This window comes from Gambusia affinis, linkage group LG14 (assembly GCF_019740435.1).
Source record: "Gambusia affinis linkage group LG14, SWU_Gaff_1.0, whole genome shotgun sequence".
Taxonomy (NCBI): Eukaryota; Metazoa; Chordata; class Actinopteri; order Cyprinodontiformes; family Poeciliidae; genus Gambusia; species Gambusia affinis.
Genome location: NC_057881.1, coordinates 6482028 through 6502437, shown reverse-complemented (window position 1 = coordinate 6502437; position 20410 = coordinate 6482028). Strand labels below are relative to the sequence as shown.

The following is a 20410-nucleotide window of genomic DNA, read 5'->3' as shown; positions in this document are numbered from 1 at the left end:
TCTGGAGTATTTAGTAAAATATATTTCAAATCACCCAAAACTACAGTATGCTACACTGTAAGTTCCTGAAACTCGATATTCTTATACTGACGACACTTTCATAACTCTTGTAAGTTACTGTACTTGTGCACTGTACCAAACACATAACTGTTTATTAAACTAATTAAATTTTATATTTCTCTTTTGGTAGCATGTCCATTTAAACACCTTTAAAGAGTGGCGTCATGTAGATCACCAGTCTATCACAGGGCTACACAGACATACCTCATAAACCACAGTAATATTTAATAAATTAGAATATGTGTTAATTTCTGATAAGGCTCGTTTGTCAGCTTAAAATATTATTAAACATACTTTTAATTTAGTTTACATTCCTGCATTAAAAATATTGTTTTACTTGTCTGGTGTAATATTCTAGTCTTAAATGTCTTTTATTCTTACCTGCAAGTGGAAAATCATCAAAAAGTAGTAGAAATAGTTTGTGTGTTTTTAATTGCTCACATGCGAACCTGGAGAAAAACCATCTTATGCCTTGTGTGACTTTTCAACCTCTGAAATTTTCCTGGTTTTAATAGAAAATTTCTGAGATTTTGTAGCAGAAATTTACTTTTTTTTAAATCCAGATTATCCCTAATAAACTGAAATATCAGCTTAACCTTGTAAACATCATTTAGCAGCACCACAACCTGCAGGGAGAAACAAATTCAACTCATTTTTAATACACTTTTGATTAAATAAATAAATAAATTTCTGAAACTTTGTGTTGACTTTTGAACAGAGAAATTAAAAATATTCTCTATAATTACAAATATAAAGATGAAACACAATACTTGCAAACTGCACACAGAAAACTACCAGGAGACATTTAAACAAAAGTAACAATACCCATTTTATTATGTATTTACACAAGTTTTGATGTTTTATCTTACAAATGAAACATTCGTCTTGTCTGTGTCTACTCTTTTCTACAGTTTATCCCTGGAGAAACCAGCTTGGATCAGCCAGTCTGAAATCACCGTGCAGCTGTTTGACTCTCAGTTCTTCTCATTTTCTCCCAGCAGCCAGTACGTCCTCATGCGACCTTTGCCCTTCACTTCGATCTCCCCTCTGAGCTGAAGCTGGAAGGAGCCGAACTCCTGCAGGACCTGACGAGTCGCCTCCGACACGTGAATCTTCAGGGCTGAGAGGGAAACATGTCTGACATTACTGAACTGAATCGAATCTATTGTTTGTCACTGTCGCTGTCTTGTCTTAAATGCAAAATGTTTATATGTTTTTGCACAGTTTTGGCTGAATTACAGTTTTGAGTGTATTGTTCTTTCAGAAAATGTCCTTTAATTGAGTCTGTATAGTCCAGTTAACAACTAATCGATTGCTAAATTAGTTAATTATTTCAAATAATTACGATTAATCCGATTAATCGTTTCAGCTCTAATTAGTGTTACTATTTTTTTTTACATAAATTGTGTCCTAGATTAGCTTTTTAGAGAAGAAATATGGCTAATATTAGCTTCTATAATAGATATAGATAAAAATAAATAAAACATGAGCCAGTTAAACTCATGTAGAAGTGTGGATTTTATTGTTCTGTGTGAATTGAATTGTCCAACAGAAAAAAACAACCTTTGTAAACACATTTAATTTGCATTAGCCTAGTTATATTTAATGAATAGTGCTTGAACCTTGCAGGGTGATTCTGTAAAGTTCTAACTTCTGGGTTCTGTGGGTGTAAATGTTGCAGTTTTGCTGCTGATGCGTGAGCGGTTTCCTGCGGGTCTCACCCTCTCCTGTCGACTCCATGCGTGACGCCGTGTTGACCGTGTCTCCAAACAAACAGTACCTGGGCATTTTTAACCCGACCACACCTGCACACACAGTGCCTAGACGAAAACACACCAACAAGTCAGGACGTTTGAGCGTTTTTGTAGTTTGTTGTTGTTTAGTTTGAGTGCGGCGGTGCGGCCGTACCGCTGTGGATGCCGATGCGAAGCCGCAGCTGCTGATCGGGTCGGTGTCGAATTTTGAAGCTCTTGACTGCGTCCAGCAGAGCCAGAGACATCCGGGCGACTTCCCGACCGTGTCGCTTACCATTCCTGACCGGCAGACCCGACACCACCATGTAGGCGTCCCCAATCGTCTCCACCTGAAGAGACCGCAGTAAATGAATCGTTTAACATTTAGCCCGACAGGCTGCTATGGGGCAGATTAGGGCAAATGTAGAAAAACGAAGGAGTAAATTTAATCCAAGAAACTCCAAAACTTTAAGATTAATTTAAAAACATTACTAGAATTTGTTTTGGAAACTTCCGAGTCTGAAAAGTCCAAAATTGGCTAGAAAAAAAAAAAAAATCAGAAATTTTGAGATTATTAAAAAAAAAAAAAAAAAAATTACAAAAAATGCAGAAATTTCTGAGCTTGAAAAGTAAAAATAATGCGATTAAAAATAACAGAAATTTTCTAGAAAGAAACTAGGAAGTTTTGGGTTTCAAAAGTCGAACATTTTTTAGTTTGCTGGAGAAAAAGTTCATTTCTAGAAAATTTCTACTTTTTTTGGCGGAAATTTACTTTTTTTTCTTCTATCTAAAATAGTCCTGATACGCCTCATACTCAAGATTTTAAATCAAAACATTAGTTTCACCTTGTAAACATCAAAGTTGTCTATGATGGCATCAAAACACGTGTAGAGATCATTTAGCAGGGTCACAACCTGCAGGGAGAAACAAATTAAATCATTTTTAATACAAATGCAAAACAGAGGAGCCAGAGAAAGTTTTCTTCTTCAATAAAAGACACATTTCAGACATTTTGTGTTGACTTTTAAAGAAAAAAAGTTAAAATATGAAAAATGTTCTGTATTATCATAAATATATTTAAAAAATACACCAGAAGAGGAAAATTGTAATGGAATCAAATGTCCAAGTTCCTTAAAAAACATAAATAAAATCTGTGGTTCCTACATTTATTTTGCAGGATATTGTGGTGCAAAAATATGTGTCCTTTGCATTCTTGTTTATGTGTGTTATTATATACTGCTACCGTGGTTGAAATAAATGAATAAAATAAATATTTATGATGGTGAAACAGTAACACTTGTGAAAGGGAAGGAAATGATTTTATATTAGATAAACTCTTGTTTTTAATTGTTTCATATTAGGGATGAGCATTATCATTTATTGTGGTAAATTTGTTATCACAATAAGAACTTTTGATGATAAATCTGAAAACACCTAATTGACAGGTTGACTCTCTTCACTGATTAGTTGGCTTCTGAAGGTATTTGTTTGCATTTAGTTAGGGGTATCAGAGTAAAAACGGTTGACTATTTATGCATTATTTCATGTTTATCTATCACATAAAATCCCCCCACTTTGTGTAAAAGTTGATTTGTTGTGATTTCCTTCGCCAGAAACAGGAAATCTGAGATGTAGTTATTCTCTTTCTCCACTAGATGGCAGCATAGTTTTAATCTTCCGGTGTTCTGCTTCAATTCCCTCCAGTTAGGCTGGTTTTATGGTTTCCACCGACCTGCAGCGGCGTGCTCTCTGCAGACAGAGCGGTGAAGCCGACGATGTCGCTGAAATAGATGGTGACCGAGTCGAAAGCTTCGGCCTGAACCGTCTCGCCTCGTTTCAGCTGGTCGGCTACCGAGCTGGAACCCCAAAATAAAAGCATTTCAGCCGCATGCTGCTGCAGAAAACACTTTATGAACACAGTTTATCTGTGGAGGATATTTACTGTGGTAGTATCTGGTAGAGCAGAGCCTCGGCTTTGCGTTTCTCCTCGTGATAAGCTTGAGTTCGCTCCTCCACCAGCTCCTCCAGGTTGTTGGCGTATTGCTCCATGCGAGACAGAAGGTTGTCCAGGATGTTGGAACCGTAACCTCTAAAAATACAAACAACCAAGAAGAAAACGAATAAAAAAAAAATCTTACTTTATATTAAAATATTTTTCCCTCTCTTCTTTTTGATAATAAAATTTATATTTTATTTTAAAAAACACTTAAATGTTCTGGTTGTGCCTTAAATTTTAATATTTGCTGGCTCTTGTTTTTTCACACTCAAAAACTCAAAAGAACTGTCAAAGTTTTTTCTTCCACTAAACTTTTTATTAATATACATGGAAACACTACTCTGAATTAGCAATGACCTTTTAATGGAGGATCTCGAGGACAATCAACCATGAACATAAATCTGTATAAAAAGTATTTTTGTGATTCTAATTTACTAAAAATTAGCTAAAGTTTTATTTTAACTAGCTGTAAGCCACAATGAAACAACAATAATTAAATATAATTATTATTGATTATTAAAATATTCTGATGTGTATTTACTATAAAGTCCAGTTTTCCTGTAACAGTAAGTTGTTTCCCCACCTTTAGTACACCGAGCAGCACCTACATGAGGATGATTGACAGCAGTACTCCTGGCTCTGACTGGTTGTTTTTGACCAGGAATGGTGGATTTGTTCTTATAGTCTTTCCTCTTTATTTATTTATGTTTATGAAAAATGTTTCCAAATGGAACTTTTTGTTATTTTTGTTATTTTTAGTTAACTATAAAATGTTGATTTGATCATAATAGGTTTATTTTGTTAGTTTCAAACAGTAAAATAAATGAACCCATTCTGGTGTTCATTCACCTGAATGAATGTGATTTCCCCACCTGTGCTGCTTCCTCAGGAGGATCTTGATGGTGTTAAAGTCGGGTCTCTCGGTGGGCTCCTCGCTCCAGCAGCGCTGCATGAGGACCCCGAGCTCCTCGCTGTGGCTGTGGAAGCAGAGCGAGGGGCGGAGCGGAGGGACGCCGCCCCGAATCACCGCCTGGATGATCTCTGTTGCACGCAGAGGCATCGAGTTAGAGCCACACAACAACAACAATTACACCTACATGCTGCCTCTCTACCTGTGGACCAACACAGCCGCGTACTAGTAAATATTTAGGGCTCTGGTTGCCGTGGAAACCCACCTGGACGTTCTGGACCCTGAAACACAACGGGAATCACTTCCTATTGAACTGACAGCTTGTTGCCTCTAATGCATCACCTGAAGGAAGAGGCGTCAGAAACGTTTTGACACAAAATTATCTAAACTTAATATTGAGGAAAAAGTTTTAGTTTCACTGGCAGATTATTTAACTTAAAACAATACATTTCCACATGTTATATATAAATTTATCTAGTAATTTTTCATCAGTATTCAAGACTTATTGACTTAAAACAAGCTCCTATATCTTAAAAGTTACTTGTAAGTTAGTTTAGTCTTATTTAAAGTGTACTAATATATTTGCACTAGAAACTCAACCAAAAATACTTAATATTTTGTTTTATGGCACTGTAGTCACAACATCCAGAGGCTAAGAATAATATTGTGATTAATTAAACAAATAAAACTGTTAAATTTCTGTATTAAAGGGATGTTTAAATCACTGTAGATCCAAACACTTGATAAGATTTCATGTTTTTGGAGTGTGTTACATCTGACTAAATTTAAGCTACAATTTCAAATCTTGCCATTTTTGTTTTGGTGTAAGACCTGCAAAAAAATATCTGATCCTTTCCTTTTTAGTTCAGATTTAAAGTTAGAGGGACTTTGACATTGTATTTTTTTTCTTCCAAGTCATTTTGTTAAGTCAAAAAGTTATTTTCTCCTGACATTTATTGCTGTATTAGTCATGTTAACGTTGCTCCTGACAGTTGGCAGTTACCATAACAACCGGTATGCTCCTGACAGTTGGCAGTTACCATAGCAACTGGTAACCGACAGCTCCTCCGCCAACCATAACTGTGTTATGTATTAGAATCATCAGTTTTGAGTTTATTTTAGGCAAATTTAATTATATACAGTGTTTTTTGTGTAATTTTGCCATTTATTAAAAATATGTTTTCAATTACTTAGCTGCTCTTTGGGAGCTATTGTAGTAGAGACTCTTTAAGGTTATGAATTAAAATCATTTCTTAATATTGATTGTAAAAAAGTACAAATTCCACTGGCAGATTATTTTCTCTTATAACAAGACAATATCCCCATGTTATAAGTGAAATAATCCGCCGGTGGAACTAGTAATTTTATAAATATTCAAGAATTATTGACTTAAAACAAGCTCCTGTATCTTTGCCATGTTTGGTACATGTTTTTAACTGTTATCATAATTAATGTTGTGTATTGCTGAAGGGGACCAGGCAGCGACATGTTTATTCCAGAAGTGGAGATAACACCTGACGCCATGCAGCCAACGAGGCGAAGGGTTAACGACGTGCTGATGGCGAAGGCCCGTCCAGCTGCCAGGCAGGAATGTAAACAACCCGACGCTTTCATCGCGTTCGTGTTTCGGCTCAGAGATTAGAGGCTGGGTTCGGCGCTGACCTTTGGGAGAGAGGGAGTGCGAGTCGAGGTAGAAAACTCCCTTCAGCAGAGCGACCTCCTGCAGGATCACGCCGAAGCTGTAGACGTCGCCCCGCTGGGTGCCGCAGGGCGGGCACTCCTTCCTCAGCAGCTCAGGAGCAGTCCACAGCTTCCCTGCCATTTAAACAGTTCATTCATTTAAAAAACAACTACAATTTAACTGGAAAAATAGTTTAGAGCGCTTAGAAAACGTATTGACACCTCCTTGAAATGTAGTTACTTTATGAAGAGAAAGATCCATATTTTATATGCATCCAACACAAACATCTCACACAAAATGCTGACAATCTGTTCTTGTTACATATATTTATCCAACAGGGTTTTCTTTTAACAATATTATAGCTTCAAAGGTTGTCAAAATTGTTTATTTATTCTTCAAATTCGTCTAAAAGTAACTTTTCCTGCTGCGCTGCTCTTGGCAGTTGGTGGTTACCATAGCAACCGGTGACTGACAGCCCCGCCCCCGTTTTCTGTTGCCCTCTGTAACTTTTATCATCATCAGTTCTGTGTTTTCTTTACAAATAATATATTTTAGACAAATTTAACTATACAGGGATTTATGTGTAATTTTGCCACTTTTTTTATGTTTTTAACTGTTATTGCAATTAATGTCGTACATTTGAGATATGTTTAAGTTTATAACTGCCAGCTGTTCATTGGGAACCTTTTCTATGTAGTAGGGCTTGTTTTAAGGTGATTTATTGTATTTTGAATTAAGTAATGCCATAATTATTTTTATTGACATAAAGTTCTTGTTCCACTGGCAGATTATCTCACTTATAACAAGACATTTTCCGCATGTTATAAGTGAAATAATCTGACAATATTTATAAGTATTCAAGAATTACTGACTGAAAACGAGCTCCTGTATTTTGTTGAAAAGTTACTTGTGAGTTAGTTTTGCCTTATTTCAAGTAAGATATCTGCACTAGAAACTAGACCACCGATTGAGATTTTGTTTTTGCAGTGTACAGATTTTATTCGTAATCAGGCGAAATTGTAACCAACATACTTTTCTTAGAATGGAAAATATTAAGCTTTTGTCCTTTTACATTTCAAGCGTTTATAATAAGCAGAGCCACGTCATCTCAGAGACTTTTCTGAAAAGTCGACTTCGCTTGTATCTTTGGCTAAACATTCGCAAGCGTCTTGAAAGAAAGTGACCCAACTTCTGTTGTTTTACTGAGAATAAAAACAATTTAAAAACTCTTATTTTAATACTGCAAATATTCAGAGTCCTTTTTAAGTTTTGGATTTATTTCAACAAAAAAATTTGACTTCTTTAATTGCTTTACTTTAGTTTTACTTTCATCTTTCTGGCCCCTGAAAACGTTTGAGCCAACTTCTTTTGATCAATAACGAAAAACATTCGAGGGGCGTAAATATTTTTTTCGATGCCCTGTGCGCTTTGCTGTGAGCTGGTTAGTGTGTGTTTCGTTCTTACGTGCGTAGAAGGCGTGTGTGTTTTCGGGGCAGCTGCTGGTCCGCAGACTCTGCAGCCCGTAGTCTGTGATCTTCAGCACAAACCGACTGTCCACCACACAGTTGGAGGACTTCAGGTTGCCATGGGAGACGATGACGCTGTTGTGGAGGAAGGCCATTCCCTGCGCAGAAATAATCATTGAAAATGATTGACAGTTGGGTGATTGATTGTAAATATATGGTGGAAACGGGAAATAACTGGAGCATGATAAGGCTGTCAAATGCTAAATGTGAAAATTACTGGATTGGTGAATTAAATAAATTTTTACTGTCAGAAAAACCAGAGCGGCTACAATAGAGAGCTAATCAAGAGGCTTTCACATTTCTATAGTTGACACAAAAACATTTTAAAATATAATAATTATACATATATACTTTATATAGAAGTATAGCTCAAAAATATTGTGAAAGATTTAAATATTTGCTCTCATTTCAGAAAGTTAAATTCAAACATTATGTAGAATTAAAGCTGCAACTAAAGGTCATTTTAGTAATCAGTTATTTTATCAATTACTCTGATAATTTATTGAGTAAAAAAAACTGGCATGTTCTGTAGATTTTTACTTTTGGGTGGAATATTTTTACAAATAATGTTTTTATATTATCTTAAATGAAAAAATTATTATTTTTTGTACAGTTTTGGATCAATTTTTGACTGAATATGCTGTTCTTTCACAAATTGGCATTTTTTGATTCTGTATACTCCAGCTAACTATTAATCAATTATTAAACTAGTTGAGTTTCATTTCAATAATTGATTTGTCACTATTAATCCGATTGATCATCTCAGCACTAATGAATAATCACACATAGAGGAAAGTATTTCAACTCTTCGTATCTGATATTTTTGATGGTTATAAAACCCAAAATTTTACGTCTTCAAATATAAAATATTGCAAAACAAGTTGGAGAATATTACAGAAAGTTAAGTGGAAGCAGCAAGTTTTTTGATCTGTACTCGTATGTTTTAAAAACAAAATAAATTTGGATATTAGGTTTTTATGTCTGACTTTTTTCATCGTCCAACAGTTTGTCAGTTCGGGCTGGTAGAGCAGAATCAGTGAGTTTGGTTGAGCGGGTCGTTACCTTGACGATATCGGTGATGAGTGAGTATCTGAACATCCAGTCCAGAGTGATGCCGTCGCTCTCCATCAGGTCCTGGAAGACAAACACACGCAGCTTCATCCCGACCCTCTGTTTGCTGTTTTACCAGAGTCATTTCTGGAGTACGGGATGCTATTTCAGTCAGAGAGCGAGAAGAAAAAAAGTCTTAAAGTCCAAAAATGAAAACATCCTGCAGCTTATCTATGCAAAGACAACAACTTTGAAGTAGGGCTGAAGCTTTATTTTGACCATTAAATGATTAATCAGATCTGCAGATTATTCAATTAACCACTTAAGACTTTTTAATACAATATTAACAATAAAATTAAAAATTTGATTTGATTATTTGTAGCAAAATATTGCTCAGCAGAAAAAAAATACTTCTAACATCAACTTGAATCGCTCAGTTCTTTTTACAGCTGTCAGCATGTGGTTCTTCCAGAAAATGGGCTTTATTTTGAGTCTGTATACTCCAGTTAACGATTAATCAGTTGCTAAGTTAGTTGACAATTATTTCAATTAATAATTTAAGTTCTGACTGTTATCACTATTTTTGACATAAATTGTGTCTTGGTTTAAACTTAGAGAAGAATTTTGGTTAAAATTAGCTGCCATAACAGAAAGGACAAAACGTGACTAAACTAATTTAGAAGTGTGGATGTTAGTATTCAGAAAGAAAAATAAGCTTTGTAAACACATTTAATTTGAATTTCTATTTATGCACTTTGCAAAGTTCTAACTTCTCGATGGTGCAGCAGTTTTGTTTTTTTTTTACATAATTTGAACTAGGTGAAGCTAAAAGTACTTGATAAATTTTGTTTAGAACATTTTTTATATATATATATATTAAATGCAAAATGTATTATTATTATATTTTGTACAGTTTTGGTTTAATTACTGCTCTAAGTGTGTTGTTCTTTCAGCAAATTATCTTTGTTCTGAGCCCAGTTAACAATTAATCGATTACTAAATTACTTTAGGTTCAAAGTAAAAGGTTTCAGTTTGAACACAACAAAGTCCAGCTTTCAAGTGAAACAAATTTCCTCCTGACTTCTTCCTGAAGCTTCAAACTGCAGATATTTCTTCACCTGAGCAGCTGTTCTGCAGTGTGGAGACTTTTTTCTCGCAGTGAAACCGTTCTAAGGTCGTTTCAGTGAGAAGGACGGCAAACCTCTTCGCAGATGTTCCTCCATGATGCTAAAAAAAATATATCTCTGTCCTCTCAGGGCAGAAAATAACTCGCTCCGCTCTTAAATTCAGCGGTCATCTGGCAACAAACCAAACCCCACGCAGCCCCCAGCAGCTGTTGCTAGGTTACCCTGCTGGCAGGTTGCTAGGTTACAGTGTTGGGAGATAACTGTAGCTGTGCAGAGGACTTCTGCAGAGCTGCAGGTTTGAGAGGCTGATGTGGACGGTGGGTCATGGAGGATGATGGGTAAAAATAACGCAGTGATTCAGAGATAATCCTGTAATGTTTTAAAGCTTTGACCAGAAGAAAAGTTTAAAACCTTCTTTTGTTTTGCTTTTTGGATCATTTTTGAGCCCAGATCAGGTCTCCCAACCCGACTTTTCTGTAAAATCAATCAATTTCGCTGCACAATAAGAAACTCAATATGAAATGTTGTTATTCAAGTAGAAAACCGATCTGTCAATCATCGTAGGTCCAAAACAAAAAGATGTGCAAAGCTCTAGTTTTTCTCTTTTTCTCTTTTCTTGGCATAGAAAGGTTTTTCTGCAACAAAAAAAATATACAGATTACGCTCGATGTGTTTTGCCATTTTTATTGATTGGGTTCCAAGTCTGCTTTTGAGTAAAAGTTTCTGTACGTAATTTAATGAAGTTAAAATAAAGCAAAAAAATATGATTAAAAACAGTCAAATAATTAGTATTTTTAAGATACTGCCGTCTAAGAAAGGCTCAGGGTAACCACTAAACATCGGACGGTTAATTTCCAAAACACACAAAAAAAGAAGATATAAATATTGACACTGAATTTGCTCAACTTACACAATAATTAAATGAATACACTGCAAAAACACAAAATCTTTCCAGGTATTTTTAGTGCAAATATCTTAGTACACTTTAAATAAAATAAAATTTAATACATAAGTAGCTTTTCAGCAAGATATAGGAGCTAGTTTTAATTAAAAAAATACTAGTTCCATAAGCAGATAATTTCACCTAAAACAAAACATTTTTTCTATAAGTTAAATAATCTCCCAAAAACTTTGACTTTTTAAAATCAATACTCAGGAATTACTGATCTAAGAAAAACTCCTATTGCTTAAATAGCAATTTTGTTATATTTCAAATGCACTAAGATATTTGTGCTATAAGTAAGACAAAAAACTTGTTTTTGCAGTGTATTTATTATTATTTACACCGTAAAACATTTGATCTGCACTTAGTTGTGTCAGCTCTCTTCTAGTCTTTTTAGATTTTGAACCTAAATGTTTGTGAAAAATAAACTTGAAGCAGTAAGTTGTGTTAACTTTTTATTAATTTTGTCAAGAGTTGAATAAAACTCTAAAAAAAACAGAAAGAAGTAAAAGACAGGGGTGGGAACGATTTCCCAGAATGCTTAGCGGCATGTTGCTGTATCCTGAGATGGAAGTGCGTTACATTGATTTGACTCTTTGTTATTAATCATTCTAAAGTAAAATAAACAATTATTTTAACTTGATATCGTGAGTAAAAAAAACAGAGAAATTTGGCTCCTTAACTAAAAAATATGCAAGTTTAATTTTCTTGCATGTTGTGAAATAATTCTTGGTTTAAATTGCAGCATTAAGTTAAAACTCACTAATAAACTTAAAAAACAACATTTAGACGACATGTCTCTAGTTAAATCAACTTCATGTCCTTTAATTTCTGAGTTACACGAAAACTAAATTTCATATTGACTTAAATTTTCAAGTTAAACCAACTTCAAATGTTTTACAGTGTGTTGCTTTAACCCAAGAACTCCGAAAAAAAATCCAGATTTATTGCTTTACATTTTTATTAACGATATTAAACATAAACAGCACAATAACTAAATACAAGCTTTATTAGTTTTTTCTTATATAAACCATTTTCCTCTATTTAGAGAAATTAAAGGGGCAAAAAATGCACCAAAAATATTTCGTATTATTGTGAATAAAGTAAAATTAAGTTTAACTGAACTGTAGAAACTGATAGGAAAAATATTGTATTCAGTTTATGAGCTTTTAGCACCAGCAGGTCCACAATAAAAGTGACTGTTTGGGTCAAAATCTGAGTAAAGTCAATGTTTTTGTTCGAAAAGTGAAAAGTAAGAGATTAGCGTTTAAATGCACTCAGTGAAGCCAAAGAATTCAGGTCTAATTTTAACATCCAAGGAAGGTATTTTACAATATCAGCCTTCAAAATAAAGGATAACAAAAAGCAACTGTGCGCTTTTATTTTCAGTAGATTAGAAATTTGGAAAGAAGTCTTTACTGGCAGAACAATTCATCCAAGACGCTGCTGCCAAACATCCAAAGACCTACAGAAACAGAGTCACTTCAGCGCTTCATCAGATTATTTACCCAGAAACTATTTATATTAACAATTTACCATTATTTTGTTTCTTCAGTGTGACTATTATTCTGTTTATTTACTCATTGTGTTAATGCCGGTTTGTTTAACTAAGGTTTCATGAATAAACACTTCTTATAGATGCTAAATGCAGCTAACAGTCTCTCTTCTGATTGGTCAATCTGCCAAGTTGCTGTCCAATCAGTTTGAGGCTTCATTACTTTTCCAAGGTGGGCTAAATGATACGCATCAATTTCTGCTTTATAAATCTAATCAGATGGACACAAACTACACAGAAATAAATGTTTTTGGTTTTTTTCTCAATTTCCCAAATTTTATTCTATAATTTTACAAAGCTATATTCACAAGTAAAAAATATTTTCGGTAAAGTTTTGCCCATAAAATCCCTCAAACTAATTCCCACTTCTCTTGAATATTACAATATTTTATTACTGCAAATTGATGCATAAATGTTAACAAAATTATTTATTATCTACCACAAAAACACATCAGTGTCAAAGTAATGTAGTTACAACAATAATGTTTCTTTATATAGCTTAATTTCCAAGTAAATTGTGTCTCAATCTATTAAGAAAAGTGGATTTAGTATTTCATAAACATATTAGCATGCAGATGAGTTCAGCTTCCAGCACTTGTAGGAAAATTGCTGACATTTTTAAAAAGGTCGGAACAATTTTAGTGTTAAAAAGGCAAACGCTGTAATCCTTTTACGTCCTGTTTTTTAAACGTTTATTCTCCACCCTCTGACTCTGGGCCTCGCTGTGACCTCTCTATTAATGACAGACAAAAGGAAAGAGAGGAAAAAGGCAGAGGAGGAAAAAGAGGAAACAGGATGTGTGAAAAAGAAAGGAAGTGAAAGAGGACAGGAGAGAGAAATACAAAATAAAATGGAGAGAGAGAGAGAGAAAGAGGTGCTGTGAGAGATTGAACTGCCACAAAAATGTTTTTATTCCTCTTGTATCTTTGTGAGAACCAAAGTGAGTTTCTGAGTTTTGTGAACGGTGACCTTTACTAAAGGTCACCATTATAAAGCTCTCAGTGACAATGTGCAAAAGTGTTTGTTGTTGTGTTTCCAGTCACAGTCAAAGCAAACCTTAAACAATAAAAAAAGAAGTAAAAAACTGTAAATCAGACACATTTGAACCCATTAAAAAAAGCAACACAGAGATCCACCAGATGGTGGCAGTAGAGGCAGCTTGTCTTTACGCCTGTAAGCTCAGTAGAAGAAGCAGAAACATCTCAAGAACTCTAACAAAAAAAACTTTGAGTAAACTATGTTTTCATTGTGTCTCTTTTTACATCTTGAAAGACTTTAAAACTATATTGTACTTCTTTAGTAAAAATACTTTTTGTGTTTAAAGACCAACTGGTCCGGCTTTTCTTGGGAAATGTTGATTTCTTGTTTTCTTTCAGTTCTGATGTGCCGATTCATATTTTGATCCATTCTTTTTTAGTCGTATAACAGGCAAAAAAATCCATCATTTTCCGTAGTAAAGATAGTAATTTAAATCACGTTTTGCACGTTTTTGTATTTCCATTAGCTTAAAAAACAAAAAACGACCCAAGTGCTTAAAAAACCCAAATACAGACATTTCTTTGGCAATAAGTGAATGTTTTTTGTTGCCTTGAAAAGAAGCCGTTTTAAAAACCTCCAGAATGTTAAGTCACATTCGACGACCGCTGTGGCGTTACCTAGCAACCACAGCCAAGCCTATCCCTGTTACCTAGCAACGCATACGGAATTCCAGCACCTAGCAACCCAATTTGAATCAGTTTTTCTTAGATTATAGTGTGTTTTTCTCTCTCTTATTGGTTTGTTGAGCATTAGTTCAGCTTCCTCTGCGTTTGTGAGTCTTCCTCCCTCGGTGTCACTACTATTCTTCTCGCCACAGCTGCACCGCATTTCCTGTGATTAGTGTTTCTGGTTCCTTTGTCACCCAACAACCCGGCCCGATTATTTAAGCTCCTCATTGTTCATAGTTCAGAGCTGGACTCTTCTGTTTCTCTGGGCTTCAGTCCACTGGGTGTTATTCTTTCCAAGCTCAGTCCTGTAAGTTTTCTGTTTTCATCATTAAGCTTTTTAAAATGCCTCATTTGAGTGGCTGTTTGCACCTTAACTTCACATTTCACTGGAGCCATTTTGGAGCATTCGCCACAAAGATTTCTCTGTGCCTTACTAACAAAACGAAGAAGGGATTGCTTAGTTCTGTTTCCAATCTCAGGATTTCACTAACAGCTTGCTCTTCCATCTGTCAACGTGTGCTGCTACTTCTGGAAGGCATTTCTCACTTTCAGTGAAGCAAAACGCTGAGAGGCATTCTTTAGCATCAACAAAAATACATATTTTAAAAATATATTACGTTATCTGTAAGATTAATTACAGAAAACAGTCATTCAGCAGAGTATCTGACATATATGTAATAGTTTAAAGGGGCATTATTTTGTAAAATCTACTTTTATTATGTAATGTTAAAATGTTATTCTCTCATCAAAAGCAAACCCGGAGTGTTTTGATTCTTTCCTAAATGTTTGAGAAATCCTTTATTCTCCCCTTTCTGTTAAAGTCACCCTGAACAATATTAAAGACTTAATGGAGAAACTTTGATGTGACGACTTTCTGAAGGCGGCGTGTTGGAAAGAGCAGGAGCTTCTTAAAGAGACAGAGGCCCAATTTCAAGGCATCAATTTAAAAAGTCAAATCACATTTGACATATGGCATCTTTATGAATGAAATTAACATTATACTTGATTGTGATATAAAGCACAATCAAGTATAATGTGCCTAGAAAATATATAATGCTTCCCCTTCAACTTTCTGATTCTCATTCTAATCCAGAAAGTTGATGAAGTTATTGGTTCCCACCTCAGTCAAAAAAACTAAACAAAAATAAACCATAAAAGTTTCTAAAATTATTCCTAACCTTCTGCTGTACCTTATTGACCCACATTATTTTAACGTAGTTTCCATTTTCTAAAGGAAAACACAAACTGACACCAGGATCCGTTGAGCCCGTGAGTCTCACCTGTAGATGAAGACGGTGATGGTGACGATGATGATAAAGACGAAGCAGATCACTATGGCAACCATCTGATGCATCGTAACTGTACCTGCGTGGGTGAGAAGGAAAAGCAGGCTGCATCAGCACAGGGAGAAGACGCTGTTCGCTTCCAGCATGTAGAAAATGGGAATCTTACTGCGGTTCTACAGCCACACGATGCTTTCAAGTAGAACCAGCAGACACTGTTTTAATCTGTGGACATGTCCTTAAATGCAGCTGCAGTCATTAAGTACCTGGAAATATATTTAATACTTTTTTTTAAGCATTTTGCTTCATTGAGACCAGAAACTTTAATGGATCTTATTGGGATTTTATCTGACAGAAGAATTTGTTAATTACTGCTCTGAGTATGTTGTATTGGCATTTTTTTTGAGTCCATATACTCCCGTTAACGATTAATCAATTACTAATTATTATCAATTATTTCAATAATTGATTAATCACAATTAATCCGATTAATCATTTCAGCTCTACTGAAGAGATTCATCTCTTTCGCAAAGAAACCTGAGCAACAAATTGAGTAAATCTGCAAAGCTGTTAGAGAGACAACACTGCAAAGACATGAAATCTTACCAAGTAGTTTTTCTAGTGAAATATCTTGAAATAAGACAAAACTAACTTAAAAGTAACTTTTCAGTAAGATATAGGAGTTTGTTTAAGTAAGTAACTCCTTAATATTGATGAAAAAGAAATAGTTTGATTGGCAGATTATTTTACTTCTAACATGGAAAAATATTAAGGAATTATTGACTTAAAGTATTTTGCTTAAGGGTTACTTATGTTAGTTTTGTCTTATTTCAACGGTACTAAGATATTTACAGTATATCTAGACCAAAAGTACTTGGTTGGACTTTGTGTTTTTGCAGTGAACCCGAAACACTTGGATATGTTGGTTCTACAAAATTTCTGCCGCTCTTTTCAGATTTTTAAAACAAACTTTTCCTTTCACTTCTTAGCTATGATTCACTACTATGTTGATCCACCACATGAAACCCAGTGAAACATGTGGTTAAAGTAAATATTAGTGTCAGATTTCCATGTGTGTGTGCTGTGGACTGCGTCCGTACGCGAGAGGCAGGTCGGGTGGTCGTTCCTGAAGCCGCACTCTGGCATGTCTACGGGTATCTTCCCTCCAGGCCACTGGATATCCTTCAGCTCCAGAGACTTGCTGCTGCCATTATACACAGACACGACCTGAAAACACACAACAGAAATGATTAAATTATCATTATTATAATAGAATAGAAGTACTTTATCCATCCCAGCAGGGAAATTACTTTGCAGTTGCAGCATAGAGACAAGACACAGTAACAACTACCACTGAGTAGTAGTTGTAGATAAAATAAAATAAAACATAAAATATAAAATTCTATAAATTGTAAAATTGTAAAGTGCTGTAAAATATAAAATGCAACTTAAGAGCAGTCCTTGCAGAGATTCAAAAAATGAGCCGTGATTCGCTGTTCTGGAGCACTCATGCATTGGTTTTGCATCATTAAGACAATGTCAGGGCGGAAAGATGTCAGCAGTTATCGTATGAAAACAGAGGGATGAATCATTGTGTAAGGAACAATAATGTTTTTATCATCATTGTGTCCAAGTGTTCAATATCAGCATTGCAAATGACTGCTACAAAAAGTGTCTGGTTTTTAAATCTCACACCACGACCATATTTGGCAGATCGCATCAACCTTCACTGTCCTGTTTTCACCTAGAGCAATTAAGGTGATTGCATCTGAACGCAGACAGAGCTCAGTGTTGATAGAGGAGAAAAACAAAGTAAATGTAGTAGTCTGTTTGTCTGTTACACTCTGAAAGACCATTAATAATGGTCTCCAACTCACAGGCCTCAGTTAAATAACGCCAAACCAACATGAATCTGGGTGTTGGTGCAGATAAACTGTAAAAACAAACATTACTGTTTCTACCTAGACTAAATTAAACTCTTGTGCAAATTTCACATTTCGATTGTTTTTTGTACTTTAATTTGCACTGAAAGAAGGGAAACGGCGCAGTTAACATTTTATTTCCAGTTAACACATTAAGGTGTTTGTTGGGTTAAACTGGTTTGTTCATGTAAGTATAACAGATTACCATACCTTTTCTTGCTTTCAGCTAACAAAATACAACTATGTGGAATTTATTAAAAGGAAAAAAGAAATAGATAAAGTTAGTGATTTATTCTTTTAGTTTGGGGCTAAAAAAACACCCAGACAAGTAAATATTGTTTAATGTCTGGAAAATGAGCTGTTTCAAAACCTCCAAGTTTTTAAGTTGCCTTCCACAGGCAGTGACCTGTTGCCTAGCAACCCAGGCGGAACTCTGGTCAGCTGGTTTTACCAAAAACCAAATGGCTGATGGGAAAGACGAGAGTTTGATTGCAGCCGTTTTTATGTGTGAGTGTAAAACTCTGAGTTTGGGGTCGTGGCCAGCAGCAGCTTTTTTAAGATTTAAAGTGACAAGACGCCCTAAAACAGGGGTCTCAAACTCAATTTCCCTGGGGGCCGATGGAGGTAGAGTCTGGGTGAGGCTGGGCCGCATCGGGTTCTCCACAAGAAAAGCTCTTACAAAAACATTCCAATGTTATCAAATGTCTTTATTTTTATTTTTTAAACACAAAATAAGATGAAAAAATAAATAAATTAACAATTCATAAGAAAAAAAAAATTAATCAGTAATAAATAAATAAAATATAATAATAACACAGCAGCTATAGAAGACTAGATAAATGTAATTATAATATTTCAGATTCAAATGGCTGTATTAACAGTTCTTTAACCTTTAACTTTCTGAACATGAATGGAACATTGAACATAAACTGTTATGAATATAACAGTTTATAAACTGCTACTTCATACAGCGAGAGGTCTGGCAGCGCTTCCTCTCGCATAGCCAAAGCCACATTTGGCTTAAGGAGGAGGCAGTTGAGACCCTAAGTAGAGCTTGAAGATGCTCGTCAGTAAGTCTGGACCTGTACTTGGACTTATTGAAGTTCAAGGTAGAGAGCTTTTCCTTTCACTTTTAAGTATGTGCTCACAAAAAGACACATGGTCCGCTTGAACATTCGGGAAAGCTCAGGGAAGCTGGGTGGCAATTCTCTCAAAAATTGCCCAAGCTTGTCTGCTTTTCCACTCACCTCCCTGAACTTGGCTTTGAGTTCAGAGAGGCACTGCGGGTCAATGAGCTCCATTTGAAGCACTGTAATTGGTAAGTTAGTTCAGCTCCGCACACAACACTGAAAAGTGCCAATCATATCAAACTTGCGGGCAGTGTTGGTATAGTTACTTTGAAAAAGTAACTTTAATCAGACTACTGATTACTCCTTGAAAAAGTAACTTAGTTAGATTACTGACTACTTGATTTGGAAAGTAATTAAGTTACATTAAAAGTAACTTTTTAGTTACTTTCAGCAGCTGCTAACAACAACGCTCCGCCTCCTGTGAAAATAAAATTGATTTTTGCCAATACTTTTTGTAAGCTTTTTTATAACGTTAACTTCAACAATGCGTCTCCACTTATAAGGTTGAACTGAAGAGGAGATTGTACAAAAAAATAAAAAACGTGAGTAGTTTGTGCGGTCCACTGTTGTCTGGAAAACTCCAAGAAGGCTTTTAAATCGGCCTCCAGGTTCTGCGTACGGCCCTGCATTTGGTGTCACTGCGACAGCTCCTCCTGCAGCTCACAGCTCAGATGGCTGCACAGATTTGCGACACTTATCTTAGTATTAATAATTAGAATTAAGTTGCCATTGGCTGTTTTCACGTTTATTGCGCTGTTTAAATTAGTCTCGATATTTGTAGTTTTCTGGAGCGCAACGCGAAGCTCGATGTCATTCAGAGGTAAAACATTAACTTGACATTAACAAAGACACAGCGGGACGGATCATCGGGGAAATGATGAACAGGAGAGACTGAGTAAAACTACCTTAATGACGAACAAATTCTGGGATTTATTATGAGTCTCTGCTTATTTCCAAGCCCAAATGAGCAACTTCACGTTCAAAAACGAGCCCAAAAAGGCGTAACCCACCACTCATTAAATATGCAAGCGACTTTTAAAAAATGAAGCCCAAAGCCGCTTATAATAATCGGACTTAGCGGCAGAAACTGAAAATAGTTCCAGTTTTTCCACCAACAAAATGCTCATCTCCCTCCATTGTTTACATTTCTGTCGCATAGAGACGTCGGTCACTCGACAAGACGAGTAGAGGAAATACGATTAAATTACAAAAGAAGATAGTAACGCAAAAATGATTTTGATAAGTAACTGTAGTCTGACTACTGGATTTGAAATAGCAACGCGTTAGATTACTCGTTACTGAAAAAAGTGGTCCGATGTCAGTAACGCATTACAAATTAACGCGTTACTGACATCACTGCTCGCGGGCCACACTAACATTAAACTTTCATATTAAGGTGGGGGCCACAAACTATCGTCCCGAGGGCCGCAGTTGGCCCGCGGGCCGCGAGTCTGAGACCCCTGCTCTAAAACATCTCAATCTGAAAGGAGATCAAAATAGGAAGAACTGAGAAGACTAAAATATCATTACCTAAGTATTAAGTGTAGTATAACCCATAGACCTACATCTGTTCAACCTCTAATGTTACTCCTACTGAAACTTTCCCAATCTTCAGTCTGTTTTTAAAAATGATCCATAGTTTATCTGACTTAGGGTTAAAATGCACCTGTAAGTTAATAAGCAACTTGTTTCTTTGCTAATCTGACTGAAAAGGCCAGTCTTCACACACTGCTACTAGAGCGTGAAGTTCACAAACTGCTGTTATTACTGTACCTGCAGTCATTAGTT

General features: G+C 35.5%; 1 protein-coding gene across 1 annotated transcript in view; it reads right to left on the bottom strand.

Annotated features, from left to right (window-relative positions):
* Positions 1–870: 870 nt before the first annotated feature.
* LOC122844075 (atrial natriuretic peptide receptor 1-like) overlaps positions 871–20410 on the bottom strand; it is a 45023-nt gene continuing 25483 nt past the window's right edge. Inside the window, exons 8-20 of the mRNA XM_044139254.1 lie at positions 16671–16797; positions 15568–15652; positions 13272–13314; positions 8969–9076; positions 7845–8004; positions 6362–6514; positions 4662–4830; positions 3736–3882; positions 3526–3649; positions 2639–2707; positions 1969–2143; positions 1782–1880; positions 871–1180 (exon numbers count right to left, since the gene is read on the bottom strand). Coding sequence (XP_043995189.1) covers positions 1035–1180; positions 1782–1880; positions 1969–2143; positions 2639–2707; positions 3526–3649; positions 3736–3882; positions 4662–4830; positions 6362–6514; positions 7845–8004; positions 8969–9076; positions 13272–13314; positions 15568–15652; positions 16671–16797 — 1605 coding nt within the window. The 3' untranslated portion in view covers positions 871–1034. The remainder of the gene's footprint in view (positions 1181–1781; positions 1881–1968; positions 2144–2638; positions 2708–3525; positions 3650–3735; positions 3883–4661; positions 4831–6361; positions 6515–7844; positions 8005–8968; positions 9077–13271; positions 13315–15567; positions 15653–16670; positions 16798–20410) is intronic.